Source organism: Oncorhynchus mykiss, chromosome 30 (genome assembly GCF_013265735.2).
Source record: "Oncorhynchus mykiss isolate Arlee chromosome 30, USDA_OmykA_1.1, whole genome shotgun sequence".
NCBI lineage: Eukaryota > Metazoa > Chordata > Actinopteri > Salmoniformes > Salmonidae > Oncorhynchus > Oncorhynchus mykiss.
Window position 1 is genome coordinate 6,465,359 of NC_050570.1, and position 14,822 is coordinate 6,480,180.

A 14,822-nucleotide genomic window follows, 5' to 3' on the forward strand; every position below is an offset into this window, starting at 1 on the left:
CTATGGAATACTGAAGTATAATTACAAATATTTCATAAGTGTCAAAGGCTTTTGTTGACAAATACATTAAGTTGATACAAAGAGTCAATATTTGCAGTGTTGAACCTTGTTTTTCAAGGCCTCTGCAATCCACCCTGGTATCATCATCATCATCATCAAATGTATTTATAAAGCCCTTTTTACATCAGCCGATGTCACAAAGTGCTGTACAGAAACAGTCTGTTATGGAAAGAGCAGGTGTCCTAATGTTTTGTACACTCAGTATATGTTGTGTATACAAGGTCATTCCCACAGAAAACTGCAGAGGGAAGCAGCACCACCCATCAGACTCCATTGTGAGACGCCTCACAGAGGATATTCAACCATAATTGCAAATCCAAGATCTCAATATCTTGGCATGCTGTCAATTAACTTATGGGCCACATCCTGAGTGATGGCAGCCCATTATTGCATAATCAATGCTTGGAGTTTGTCAGAATTTGTGGGTTTTTGTTTGTCCACCCGCCTCTTGAGGATTGACCACAAGTCTGGGGAGTTTCCTGGCCATGGACCCAAAATATTGATGTTTTGTTCCCCGAGCCACTTAGTTATCACCTTTGCCTTATGGCAAGGTGCTCCATCATGCTGGAAAAGGCATTGTTCGTCACCAAACTGTTCCTGGATAGTTGGGAGAAGTTGCTCTCGGAAGATGTGTTGGTACCATTCTTTATTCATGGCTGTGTTCTTAGGCAAAATTGTGAGTGAGTCCACTCCCTTGGCTGAGAAGCAACCCCACACATGAATGGTCTCAGGATGCTTTACTGTTGGCATAACACAGGACTGATGGTAGCGCTCACCTTGTCTTCTCTGGACAAGCTTTTTTCCGGATGCCCCAAACAATGGGAAAGGGGATTCATCAGAATATCAGTCTGTCCCTGATGTTTTTCCTGGAGAGAAGTGGCTTCTTTGCAGCCATTCTTGGCACCAGGCCATCCTCCAAAAGTCTTCGCCTCACTGTGCGTGCAGATGCACTCACACCTGCCTGCTGCCATTCCTGAGCAAGCTCTGTACTGGTGGTGCCCAGATTCCGCAGCTGAATCAACTTTAGGAGACGGTCCTGGCGCTTGCTAGACTTTCTTAGGCGCCCTGAAGCCTTCTTCACAACAATTGAACCGCTCTCCTTGAAGTTTTTGATTATGCGATAAATGGTTGATTTAGGTGCAATCTTACTGGCAGCAATATCCTTGCCTGTGAAGCCCTTTTTGTGCAAAGCAATGATGACGGCACGTGTTCCCTTGCAGGTAACCATGGTTGACAGAGGAAGAACAATGATTTCAAGCACCACCCTCCTTTTGAAGCTTCCAGTCTGTTATTCAAACTCAATCAGCATGACAGAGTGATCTCCAGCCTTGCCCTCGTCAACACTCACACTTGTGTTAACGAGAGAATCACTGACATGATGTCAGCTGGTCCTTTTGTGGCAGGGCTGAAATGCAGTGGAAATGTTTTTTTGGTGGATTCAGTTAATTTGCATGGCAAAGAGGGACTTTGCAATTCATCTGATCACTCTTAATAACATTCTGCAGTATATGCAAATTGCCATCATACAAACTGAGGCAGCAGACTGTGAAAATTAATATTTGTGTAATTCTCAAAACTTTTGGCCAAAACTGTAGAGACAATGATTTATTTCAGCTTTTATTACTTTCATCACATTCCCAGTGGGTCAGAAGTTTACATACACTCAATTAGTATTTGGTAGCATTACCTTTAAATTGTTTAATTTGGGTCAAACGTTTCGGGTAGCCTTCCACAAGCTTCCCACAATAAGTTGGTTGAATTTTGGCCCATTCCTCCTTACAAAGCTGGTGTAACTGAGTCAGGTTTGTAGACCTCCTTGCTCGCACACACATTTTCAGTTCTGCCCACAGATATTCTATAGGATTGAGGTCAGGGCTTTGTGATGGACACTCCAATACCTTGACTTTGTTGTCCTTCAGCCATTTTGCCACAACTTTGGAAGTATGCTTGGGGTCATTGTCGATTTGGAAGACCCATTTGCGACCAAGCTTTAACTTCCTGACTGATATCTTGAGATGTTTTTTCAATATATCCACATAATGTTCCTCCCTCATGATGCCTATTTTGTAAAGTGCACCAGTCCCTCCCTGCAGCAAAGCACCCCCACAACTTGATGCTGCCCCCTCCCGTGATTCACATTTGGGGATGGTATTCTTAGGCATGCAAGCCTCCCCCTTTTTCCTCCAAACATAACAATGGTCATTATGGCCAAACAGTTTTATTTTTGTTTCATCAGACCAGAGGACATTTCTCCAAAAAGTATGATCTTTGTCCCCATGTGCAGTTGTAAACCGTAGTCTGGCTTTTGTTATGGAGGTTTTGGAGCAGTGGCTTCTTCCTTGCAGGGCGGCCTTTCAGGTTATGGTGATATTGGACTCGTTTTACTGTGAATATAGATACTTTTGTACCCGTTTCCTCCAGCATCTTCACAAGGTCCTTTGCTGTTGTTCTGGGATTGATTTGCACGTTTCGCACCAAAGTACGTACATCCCAAGGACACAGAGTCGCTTCTCCTTCCTGAGCAGTATGACGGCTTCGTGGTCCCATGGTGTTTATACTTGCGTACTATTGTTTGTACAGATGAACGTGGTACCTTCAGGCATTTGGAAATTACTCCCAAGGATGAACCAGACTTGTGGAGGCCTACAATTTTTTTCTGAGGTCTTGGCTCATTTCTTTTGATTTTTCCATGATGTCAAGAGGTATTTAGTTTGAAGGTAGGCCTTGAAATACATCCACAGGTACACCTCCAATTGAGTCAAATGATGTCAATTAGCCTATCAGAAGCTTCTTAAGCCATGACATCATTTTCTGGAATTTTCCAAGCTGTTTAAAGGCAGTCAACTTAGTGTATTGTATGTAAACTTCTGACCCACTGGAATTGTGAAACAGTATATTTTAAGTGAAATTGTCTGTCTGTAAACAATTGTTGTAAAAATTACATAGGACATCTATTTTGTGCATGACACAACTGACTTACCAAAACTATAGTTTGTTAACAAGAAATTTGTGGAGTGGTTGAAAAACGAGTTTTAATGACCACAAACTAAGTGTATGTAAACTTCTGACTTCAACTGTATGTAACTGCACACTACAGGTAGCCAGGTATGTAACTACACGCTACAGGTAGCCAGGTATGTAACTACACGCTACAGGTAGCCAGGTATGTAACTACACGCTGCAGGTAGCCAGGTATTTAACTACACGCTACAGGTAGCCAGGTATTTAACTACACGCTACAGGTAGCCAGGTATTTAACTACAGGTAGCCAGGCATTTAACTACACGCTACAGGTAGCCAGGCATTTAACTACACGCTACAGGTAGCCAGGTATTTAACTACAGGTAGCCAGGTATTTAACTACACGCTACAGGTAGCCAGGTATTTAACTACACGCTACAGGTAGCCAGGTATTTAACTACACGCTGCAGGTAGCCAGGTATTTAACTACAGGTAGCCAGGTATTTAACTACACGCTACGGGTAGCCAGGTATTTCACTACACGCTACAGGTAGCCAGGTATTTAACTACACGCTACAGGTAGCCAGGTATTTAACTACAGGTAGCCAGGCATTTAACTACACGCTACAGGTAGCCAGGTATTTAACTACACGCTACAGGTAGCCAGGTATTTAACTACACGCTACAGGTAGCCAGGCATTTAACTACACGCTACAGGTAGCCAGGCATTTAACTACACGCTACAGGTAGCCAGGCATTTAACTACACGCTACAGGTAGCCAGGCATTTAACTACACGCTACAGGTAGCCAGGTATTTAACTACACGCTACAGGTAGCCAGGTATCCACTCACCCCGTTGAGGCACACTTGAGTTTCTCCGTGGCAGGCGGTGAAGTTGGCCTTGGGTTCAGAGGTGGGGCACTGGGCCGTACCCCCGTTACACATGCCCTGATGAGCACACTCAGACTCCTCACGACACTTCTCATTCCGGCCCTTATAGTAGCACTCAGGAGTGCAGCACGGGCCCTGGCTGGGACTGGGGGAGGGAAAGACATAAGGCTTCAATATTTATTATGGAAAATACACCATTAGACAGAAAACAACAAAATTACAGAAATAAGCCTCCGCACACGTCAATTTTAGTAATTTAATTACAATGACATTTGTAAGAAACTAAGCGTCTTATTTCCTCAGTTTGAGTCCCTTATCTTCCTGGACGACAGCTACCCTGTCAGGTTAACTTCCTGGACGACAGCTACCCTGTCAGGTTAACTTCCTGGACGACAGCTACCCTGTCAGGTTAACTTCCTGGACGACAGCTACCCTGTCAGGTTAACTTCCTGGACGACAGCTACCCTGTCAGGTTAACTTCCTGGACGACAGCTACCCTGTCAGGTTAACTTCCTGGACGACAGCTACCCTGTCAGGTTAACTTCCTGGACGACAGCTACCCTGTCAGGTTAACTTCCTGGACGACAGCTACCCTGTCAGGTTAACTTCCTGGACGACAGCTACCCTGTCAGGTTAACTTCCTGGACGACAGCTACCCTGTCAGGGTAACTTCCTGGACGACAGCTACCCTGTCAGGTTAACTTCCTGGACGACAGCTACCCTGTCAGGTTAACTTCCTGGACGACTGCTACCCTGTCAGGTTAACTTCCTGGACCACAGCTACCCTGTCAGGTTAACTTCCTGGACCACAGCTACCCTGTCAGGTTAACTTCCTGGACCACAGCTACCCTGTCAGGTTAACTTCCTGGACGACAGCTACCCTGTCAGGTTAACTTCCTGGACGACAGCTACCCTGTCAGGTTAACTTCCTGGACGACAGCTACCCTGTCAGGTTAACTTCCTGGACGACAGCTACCCTGTCAGGTTAACTTCCTGGACGACAGCTACCCTGTCAGGTTAACTTCCTGGACGACAGCTACCCTGTCAGGTTAACTTCCTGGACGACAGCTACCCTGTCAGGTTAACTTCCTGGACGACAGCTACCCTGTCAGGTTAACTTCCTGGACCACAGCTACCCTGTCAGGTTAACTTCCTGGACCACAGCTACCCTGTCAGGTTAACTTCCTGGACCACAGCTACCCTGTCAGGTTAACTTCCTGGACCACAGCTACCCTGTCAGGTTAACTTCCTGGACCACAGCTACCCTGTCAGGTTAACTTCCTGGACCACAGCTACCCTGTCAGGTTAACTTCCTGGACCACAGCTACCCTGTCAGGTTAACTTCCTGGACCACAGCTACCCTGTCAGGTTAACTTCCTGGACCACAGCTACCCTGTCAGGTTAACTTCCTGGACCACAGCTACTCTGTCGGTTGGGCTCTCTTACCTGCAGACTTTGTTGGGTTTTAATTTACACTTCCTGTTGTCAGGCTGGTCGGCGTCATAGCAACACTGGTCTCTGCACTGATCGCTGTATCCACAGTCACACTCCTCCCCTGGCTCCACTAACCCATTACCACAGATGGGCTGGCCTGACTCTGTAGGGGGAGGGAGGCAGAAAGACCACATACACATTACGAAATGACATTCATAATAACACATATGATCTTTAATAAAGTGTAGAATTTCTAAAACTTTCCCAAAATTCCAGGGCTTTCCAAAAATCCTGCTTGAAGAAATTTTACGGAATTCTACAACCAATCTTAATCTAACACAGCAGTGGAAACGTACCGACAAACTAGCTTCAAATGCCATAGAGAGCAGAGGAAACATACCGACAAATTAGCTTCAAATGCCATAGAGAGCAGAGGAAACATACCGACAAACTAGCTTCAAACGCCATAGAGAGCAGAGGAAACGTACCGACAAACTAGCTTCAAATGCCATAGAGAGCAGAGGAAACATACCGACAAACTAGCTTCAAATGCCATAGAGAGCAGAGGAAACATACCGACAAACTAGCTTCAAATGCCATAGAGAGCAGAGGAAACATACCGACAAACTAGCTTCAAATGCCATAGAGAGCAGAGGAAACGTACCGACAAACTAGCTTCAAATGCCATAGAGAGCAGAGGAAACATACCGACAAACTAGCTTCAAACGCCATAGAGAGCAGAGGAAACATACCGACAAATTAGCTTCAAACGCCATAGAGAGCAGAGGAAACATACCGACAAACTAGCTTCAAACGCCATAGAGAGCAGAGGAAACGTACCGACAAACTAGCTTCAAATGCCATAGAGAGCAGAGGAAACATACCGACAAACTAGCTTCAAATGCCATAGAGAGCAGAGGAAACATACCGACAAACTAGCTTCAAATGCCATAGACAGCAGAGGAAACATACCGACAAAGCAGCTTCCCCTCTTCTTCTCCAGGACCTGGCTGATGTTCCTGACGCTACAGACGGAGAACTTGTTGTTGTTGAGTTTGTCTCCTGATGTGGCCCGGGCGTACATGATGTAGTTCCCCTTCTCCTTCTTATCCTGGGTCTTCGACTCCCCTGGGGTGCACTCTGACCCCGAGTCATGCTGCGGTTAGAAACAAAACACACACACACACAGTGAGTGAGAGAGAGAGGGGAGGAGGGGAGAGAGGGAGGGGAGAGAGAGAGGGGAGGGGGAGAGAGAGGGGAGGGGGAGAGAGAGAGAGGGGGGGGAGGGGAGAGAGACCGAGAGAGAGAGGGGGAAAGAGAGGGGGAGGGGAGAGAGTGTGAGTGAGTGAGTAAGTGAGTGAGTGAGAGGAGAGAGAGAGACACAAAGAGAGAGCGATCGAGAGAGAGACAGACCATTGCAGGTCCGGATGAGGTTTTGCTGTATTCCATGCATTTACCATCAGCAGGCTAGATTATCTAACTCACCGGCGAGCCAAAGTTGTGTCCCACCTCGTGGGCAAAGGTGATGTGTGAGACCTTCGGAGGGACGTGGGAGGCGTAGTTCTGAACAGTGATGATGCCGGTATTCAGGGACTTCTTCTTCCCGTCAGAGTACAGCTTACTCTTCTCACAGATCCCTCCAGAACTCCCTGTGGACACACAGACAGACAGACAGGTATTAGTGAGGGTCAGTCCATCTCTCCAGAACTCCCTGTGGACAGACAGACAGTGAGGGTCAGTCCATCTCTCCAGAACTCCCTGTGGACAGACAGATATGAGTGGGAGATGGTCCATCTCTCCAGAACTCCCTGTGGACAGGCAGACAGGTTTTAGTGAAGGACGGTCCATCCCTTCAAGACCCATAATGCATCACAAATAGTTTTGGAGCGCCATGGTCTTCGCAAATGAGCCAGACAGGATCAGTAATTGTGTGTCAGTACCTGCAGGAGCTCCAACCCAGGCCAGACCCAGCACACCATCATCAAAGTCCCTGTCAGTGAAGACGTAGGCCAGACAGTAGTCGTCGTGGTTCTGCTCAGAGTTCAGCTCCAGGAACTTCTCCACGCCGATGTTAGCGAAGCGGAACGGGTTGGACCGGTCCCGCTCATCTGTAGTAGTGTTGATCTGGAGCAGGAAGTGGTCACATGTTAGACATATAACAGGAAGTGGAAACAGGAAGTGATGTCACACCAGACAATAGAAAGTACAACAGGAAGTGGTGACTGGAAGTGGCATCATGACAGACAATCAGGATGCGGTAACAGGAAGTGACATCACTACAGACAACCAGAAGTACAACAGGAAGTGGGAACCGGTGGTGACTGATTGATTGACTGACTGAACGTTGCCAGGTGAAACAACTGCCTAGGGTCTCACCCGTATCCTCTTGACCATAAAGCTGATGTTCCGGATACCCATGAAGTCTGTTCCCTGGTAGATGGCATCAATAGCCTTGATGTGACTAGAGATCTGGAACAACAACAACAACAAGATGCATCAGAATTCACGTCATTATTCTGGAATGGAATCTTGACACACAGTTCTAAAAACATTGTTGACATGTTTCCCCATCCCCAAAGAACCCGGTATCACACAAACAATACACTTGGTGCTATTGAGGAATACTGTGTGCGTGTGTGTGTGTGTGTGTATCATCCAGTACCTGTGCGATGACGGCCTCCCTGGTCTTGTAGTACTTGAAGAAGAGGTGGTCTGTCTGGATGAAGAGTTGACAGGTGTTCTTCTCTATCTGAGCCGTCCTCCTCTTCCTCAGCAACACCGGGTCACTGGACGCCTCCTCTGCATGGAGCTTCTGGGAGGAGGAGGAGGAGAGGAAGAGGGGTGGTGCGAGGGGAGGGGGCAGTATTAAAGCCTGTATTATTGTAGACTGTATTGTACCATCAGCTCCCCATGAGGATAAGAAATCCCTAATCTTCTAGTTTCATAGTATTATACATTCACTGATGAGATGTCGAGTCCAATATCTGACGCAAGATGTAGTATCCACTGAGCTAAAATATATTTACATGGAGTATCATCACACAGTTACATACAGAGTATACCAAACACTTTCCTAATATTGAGTTGCACCCCCCTCTTTTGCCCTCAGAACAGCCTCAATTCGTCGGGGCATGTACTCTACAAGGTGTTAAAAGCGCTCCGGGGGATGCTGACCCATTTTGACTCCAATACTTCACACAGTTGTGTCAAGTTGGCTGGATGTCCTTTGGGTGGGGGACCATTCTTGATACACAAAGGGGAAACTGTTGTGAAAAACCCAGCAACGTTGCAGTTCTTGACACACTCAAACCGGTGTGCCTGGTACTTACTACCATATCCTGTTCAAAGGCACATCAATTATTTGTCTTGCCCATTCACCCTCTGAACAGCACACATACACAATTCATGTATCTCTCAGCTGGCTCTACGTAGAGCGTCCCCTGGGCGGCAGGTGAACTTGTGGTTAGATCATTGGACTAGTAACCGGAAGGTTGCAAGATCAAATCCCTGAGCTGACAAGGTAAAAAATCTGTCTTTCTGCCCCTGAACAAGGCAGTTAACCCACTGTTCCTAGGCTGTCATTGAAAATAAGAATTTGTTCTTAACTGACTTGACTAGTTAAATAAAAGGTCAAATTAAATGTCAGTTGTTTCAAGGCTTTAAAATCCTTCTTTAACCCGTCTCCTCCCATTCATCTACACTGATTGAAGTGGATTTAACAGGTGACATCAAGCTTTCACCTGGTCAGTCTGTCAGAGAAAGAGCAGGTGTTCCTAATGTTTGGTACACTCAATGTATATACAGCAGTGCCATAGAGCCCTGGTCCAAAGTAGTGCCCTATATAGGGAATTATGGGTGCCATTTCAGACACCAGCCAGTCTGTTAACTCACCTTGTTTGGCTCCACCATGGCGGTGGCCTGGTATTTCTTCATCCTCTCAAACACAGAGTGGTCGGCACAGCCCCCCTCTGGACCATACTTGTGGGGGTAATCTAAAGGGAGAGAAACACACACGTTTACATTACCTGAAGTAACATTTGTCACCAGAGAGCGACCCCATAGCCGCCAGAGAGCGACCCCATAGCCGCCAGAGAGCGACCCCATAGCCGCCAGAGAGCGACCCCATAGCCGCCAGAGAGCGACCCCATAGCCGCCAGAGAGCGACCCCATAGCCGCCAGAGAGCGACCCTATAGCCACCAGAGAGCAACTCCATAGTCACCAGAGAGCTACTCTCAGTTCACACCCTCTGCTCCAGTATGCTTCACAAGTGTCCTAGCAGTTGAATGATTAGTCTACACTACAGATGACTATATGAGGACTTGTACCTTAATATATCAGGTAACATAAGGCACACATTCTCTTAGGCACCACAGCTCAATAAAACAAACTGAGATGCTGCTGTGGTGCCTAAGAGAATGAACGGGGCCCAGCCCTGAGCCTGTCTCTATCCTCCAAATGTCTCTATCCTCCAAAGGGAAAACGAACAAACACTCTCACACAATTAAAAGATGACAAGAGGGTACATCAAAGAGTGTTTGTGTTTTTAATAGAGAAAGGAGCTGTATACTCCAGTACACACACATACTACAGTACTTACTGATGTCGTCCTCGTGGTAGATAACTGAATGGAAGGGAACGTCCCGGTCCTTCAGGTATCGCTCAGCTGGCTCTACGTAGAACGTCCCCTGGTACGTCTGGATGAAGCCCTCAAACTTCCCATCCACCACAGACCCATGGCTCAGGGTACCTTTCTCACCTATGGAGAGAGAGGGGGGATGAGAAAGCAGGAAACTGGAAAATAAACATTTGAGGAACAGAATCAGAACCAGGAATGAAAGAGATCTACACTGTTCCGGAACAGAACCATTATTTTAAAAGCATGGGAACTGGTTATTAATGTTATTTTACATTCCGGGTAATTTTTTCCCTCAGTCCAACAGAAAATGCAACAAAGCACCTATGCAAAGCCCTCTGTCACTCAGAAACTTCTTCCAGTATCTGCCTGCAGCAGGAAATCTTTACCCGTATGTGTGTATGTGTAGGCTACCTGTCCCTCCCCCTCTCTCTGAAGCATAGTGTCATGAAGTTGGCCTGATGGGGGAGGTTTATGACCCCCATAAATACCTTTCCCCTTTTTCCTCTCTCTACTCTACCGATGTGACTATTGAGAATCGCTTTGGAGAGCCTGGTAACATCAAAAGGTGGGAAACTGAACCATATTTCAGTAATCCAAAAAAATATGTGTTGGTACTTAATGAATATGATGTCAGATCAGTTGGCGTCTGAGACATTATTACTGATAAGACAACATAAACTGTATCTTGGAAAGTCTACACATTCTAGTTATCAGATTCACATGGAATTGTTGTGCAATTTAAATGTTTAAATATTAAACTATTTATGAAAAGATTAAATGTAATTGTAGCTCCTAAATGAGAGAATTGGTTTTCATGAGTGAACTATGCTCAACTCAGTGGCCCCGCCTATGTGAATAGACACGGGTTGTAAACTATGAAACACGCCCTCTCTCCCAACCCTATATAAGCCCCTTTACGAAAATGTAACTTCCTGTTCCAAGGACTTGTGGACTTGAGGTCCCCACGTTGAAAGGACAAAGACCACCTAAAGAACTAAGCCAACCTCAGCAAGAACCTAACGAAATTAGCATTGAATTTCAATGTGAAGGTGACGACCTACACGCCGGAAGGATGAATTTCGACTATACCAGCCAGAATATAGCATGAGCATATAGCATGGCAACTTGGTATGAACTTTGAACTCTTATTCACTAAAGAAGTGATACCTCCCAGCCATGCGTTAGTGCAGACGTGGGCTAGAAGAGGACGGACAGAGTATCTATCCTACCACACGACGACGGTACTACCAAGTATTCATTCTAACACCGGACATTCTTCAAAGGACAACCCGGCCCTCCATCTACGACCAACCGATCGAAGAGTAAATATTTATTGCATTTTCCTTTTCCAAATGGGCGGTTAGTTAGAATGCATAAGATTCTGTATTTACGATAGAGTAGCTGCCTACGGACCGATAGAGACATAGCTTCTCCCTTTGTTCCTCTGTCTTCCTTTCATTCAAAACCCAACCCCCTTTCTTTGTGTAACGAGCCGTCATATCTGTTCCGTTCGCTAGGGACGTTTTCCTTTATGACATCATTTGTAATCAATGTATGATCCACTCTGTGTAGATGTAATTCTGTGTGATTATTTAGGTATTTAGTAAACAAATAATTAAACCAAAAGATGCCTGCATCTTTGTAGTAGCTGGGTGTATTGATATACCATTCAAAGTGTAATTAATAACTTCACCATGCTCAAAGGGATATTCAATGTCTGCTTTTAAAATGTTTACAGATCAACAGATTGGTGTCCTTTGCGAGGCATTGGGAAAACCGCCCTCATTTTTGTGGTTGAATCGGTGTTTGAAATTCACTGCTTGACTTAGCAAACTTACAGATATAATTGTATGTGAACCCCGTTCAGCTAGAGGAACCCCTCGCCAAGAGCTAATGAAATTGCAGGGCGCCAAATACAAATCAACAGAAATCTCATAAATCAAATTTCTCAAACATAAAAGTATTAGTCACCATTTTAAAGATAACATTCTCGTTAATCCAGCCAATGTCTGATTTCAAAAATGCTTTACAGCGAAAGCTCCACAAACGATTATGTTAGGGCACCACCAACTCACAGAAAAACCCAGCCATTTTTCCAGCCAAAGAGAGGAGTCACAAAAAGCACAAATGGAGATAAAATGAATCACTAACCTTTGATGATCTTCATCAGATGACACTCATAGGACTTCATGTTACACAATACATGTATGTTTTATTCAGTAAAGTTCATATTTATATCCAAAACTCTTAATTTACATTTGCGTGTTATGTTCAGTAGTTCCAAAACATGCAGTGATATTGCAGAGCCACATGAATTCACAGAAATACTCATTATAAATGTTGATGAAAATTCAAGTGTTATGCATGGAACTTTAGATACACTTCTCCTTAATGCAACAGCTGTGTCAGATTTCAAAAAAACTTTAAGGAAAAAGCATAACCTGAGAACGGCGCTCAGAGCCCAAACCAGCCAAAAGAAATATCAGCCATGTTACGCAGTCAACATTAGTAATAAATAGCATTATAAATATTCACCTACCTTTGATGATCTTCATCAGAATGCACTCCCAGGAATCGCAGTTCCACAATAAATGCTTGTTTTGTTCGATAATGTCCATCATTTATGTCCATTTATGTCCAAATAGCTTCTTTTGTTAGGGCGTTTGGTAAACAAATCCAAAAGCGTGTTCAGGTCCAGTCGGACGAAAAGTTCAAAAAGTTATATTACAGGTCGAAGAAACTTGTCAAACTAAGTATAGAATCAATGTTTAGGATGTTTTTATCATAAATGTTCAATAATGCTCCAACCGGAGAATTCCTTTGTCTGTAGGAAAGCAATGGAATGAGAAATATCTAATGTGAAATGCGTGTGACTGAGATATCTCATGTGAAATGCGAACGAGGCTGCTGTCAGACCCCTTAGTCAAACAGCCCCCATCCGGCCCCCCTTCACACGAGAAGCCTGAAACAACGTTCTAAAGACGGTTGACATCTAGTGGAAGCCTTAGGAAGTGCAACATAACCCTTATCCCACTGTGAATTCGATAGGGGCTGAGTTCAAAAACTAAAAACCTCAGATTTTCCACTTCCTGTTTGGATTTTTTTCTCAGGTTTTTGCCTGCCATTTGAGTTGTTATACTCACAGACATCATTTTTAGAAACTTCAGTGTTTCCTATCCAATACTACTAATAATATGCATATATTAGCATCTGGGACTGAGTAGGAGGTAGTTCACTATGGGCATGCTATTCATCCAAAAGTGAAAATGCTGTCCCCCTATCCCAAAGAAGATCAGGCGTAGTGTGTGTAGACCAGTGACACATCTTAATATAACAAGAAAATAAAAGTCAAGGGGTGTGAATGCTCTCTGAATGCACTGTAGTAAAATCAGTCCTCACCATATATTTCTCCAGTGTAGATATGAGAGGTGTCATAGTTCACCTCCTGTCCTCCCATGTCGACCTTCAGGTCCTCAGCAAACAGACTGGTGTCTCTCTTCATCCTCAGGTTAAAATGTCTGACAGACAAGAAACAGAGGTTAAGTACCAAGCTATTCATGCCACATTTCTGTATGGTTTATCTGAGTAGGGACAGATACAAACACATTGACTTGTTGATTAAACAACCACCTGATGTGTGTGTGTGTGTGTGTGTGTATAGATATATATACACACAAACAAATATGTTTAGTTACATGCTATAGCTGTTGCAGCAGCTACTCTTCCTGGGGTCCACAATATGTCCATAAACGGAGCCAAAGAAAAGGCACAGGCCTAGTAGCACTAAGACATGAGCTGTTTCGTGCTTGTGGAGAGACGGATCTGAACAAACTAGCAAAGTTGGGAAGACACGTTCTGTAACATCTGTCTTTCATAATGTCTTGTTTACCATTCTGAGTACACCACCGAGATGCAACGTTTCAGCTATGTTTCAAACCCCTTACTCCTGTGACCCCGTATTAATGTATATTGAGAATATAATGTCTGTTCTATAGAATATATTTCTATGGTCTGAACATTGCAATACTATGGCTCAGGTTGTTATTGTAAAAACATGTTGTTGTTTTTTAAATAAAGTGTTTGTGTTCTCAATAACATAGGCCAACCTGATTACATAAATTAAATAATAAATACAAATATAAGACACTCTGGAAGGAACTAGGCCTTTATTTTTCAGGACTCAGGAGAAAATAAAATGCAAATGAAAGCGAGACGCAGAGATAAAAGACAAGGACATTGGCTCAGCTGAAAATAAAAACATTTATTCTTTTTTTTTTTTTGCATTTCTTTTTTTCTCTCCTGAAAGACGGTGAAAGAGCAGTAAACATTCCAACACCAACAGAGAAATGAGGTCATCTTAAAAACAGTGTGGCTTTACTGCATTTTTAAATTATGTTTGGGGGGGGAACACATTGTAAATAATTGAAGAACTTAATTCATTACTTTCTGTATGGCTCCTCAAACACTAGAACAGTGAAAGAAAATACATTTTGAGTTGGCCAATCAGGGACTTCTCCCAAAATAAAAATACAAGGAGGTCTATATAGCCTGAATACCAAAAGAGTCCCATCTGGAGGAAACCTGGCACCAAACCCTGCGGTGAAGCATGGTGATGGCAGCATCATGCCTTGGGGATGTTTTTCAACGTCAGGGAAAGAGACATCAACAACTCGTCCACGGGTGCCCAGTGTGGCGCCCTCTGCTCCAACCGGGTGCCCAGTGTGGCACCCCCTGCTCCAACCGGGCACCCAGTGTGGCACCCCCTGCTCCAACCGGGCGCCCAGTGTGGCGCCCCCTGCTCCAACCGGGCGCCCAGTGTGGCGCCCCCTGCTCCAACC

The 14,822-nt window shown here is 44.7% G+C and overlaps 1 protein-coding gene across 2 annotated transcripts in view; it reads right to left on the reverse strand.

Annotated features, from left to right (window-relative positions):
- The window catches only part of LOC110521213 (disintegrin and metalloproteinase domain-containing protein 10), a 35,385-nt gene that overhangs the window by 11,349 nt on the left and 9,214 nt on the right, over positions 1 to 14,822 (reverse strand). The window contains exons 3-12 of one of the 2 annotated variants that reach the window (XM_036969405.1): positions 13,384 to 13,502; positions 9,946 to 10,104; positions 9,239 to 9,339; positions 8,010 to 8,156; positions 7,724 to 7,816; positions 7,288 to 7,471; positions 6,833 to 6,996; positions 6,320 to 6,503; positions 5,360 to 5,510; positions 3,875 to 4,058 (exon numbers count right to left, since the gene is read on the reverse strand). In XM_036969405.1, coding sequence (XP_036825300.1) covers positions 3,875 to 4,058; positions 5,360 to 5,510; positions 6,320 to 6,503; positions 6,833 to 6,996; positions 7,288 to 7,471; positions 7,724 to 7,816; positions 8,010 to 8,156; positions 9,239 to 9,339; positions 9,946 to 10,104; positions 13,384 to 13,502 — 1,486 coding nt within the window. Of the gene's footprint in view, positions 1 to 3,874; positions 4,059 to 5,359; positions 5,511 to 6,319; positions 6,504 to 6,832; positions 6,997 to 7,287; positions 7,472 to 7,723; positions 7,817 to 8,009; positions 8,160 to 9,238; positions 9,340 to 9,945; positions 10,105 to 13,383; positions 13,503 to 14,822 lie in introns of both variants that reach the window. The other variant, XM_036969404.1, reaches the window with a different exon arrangement.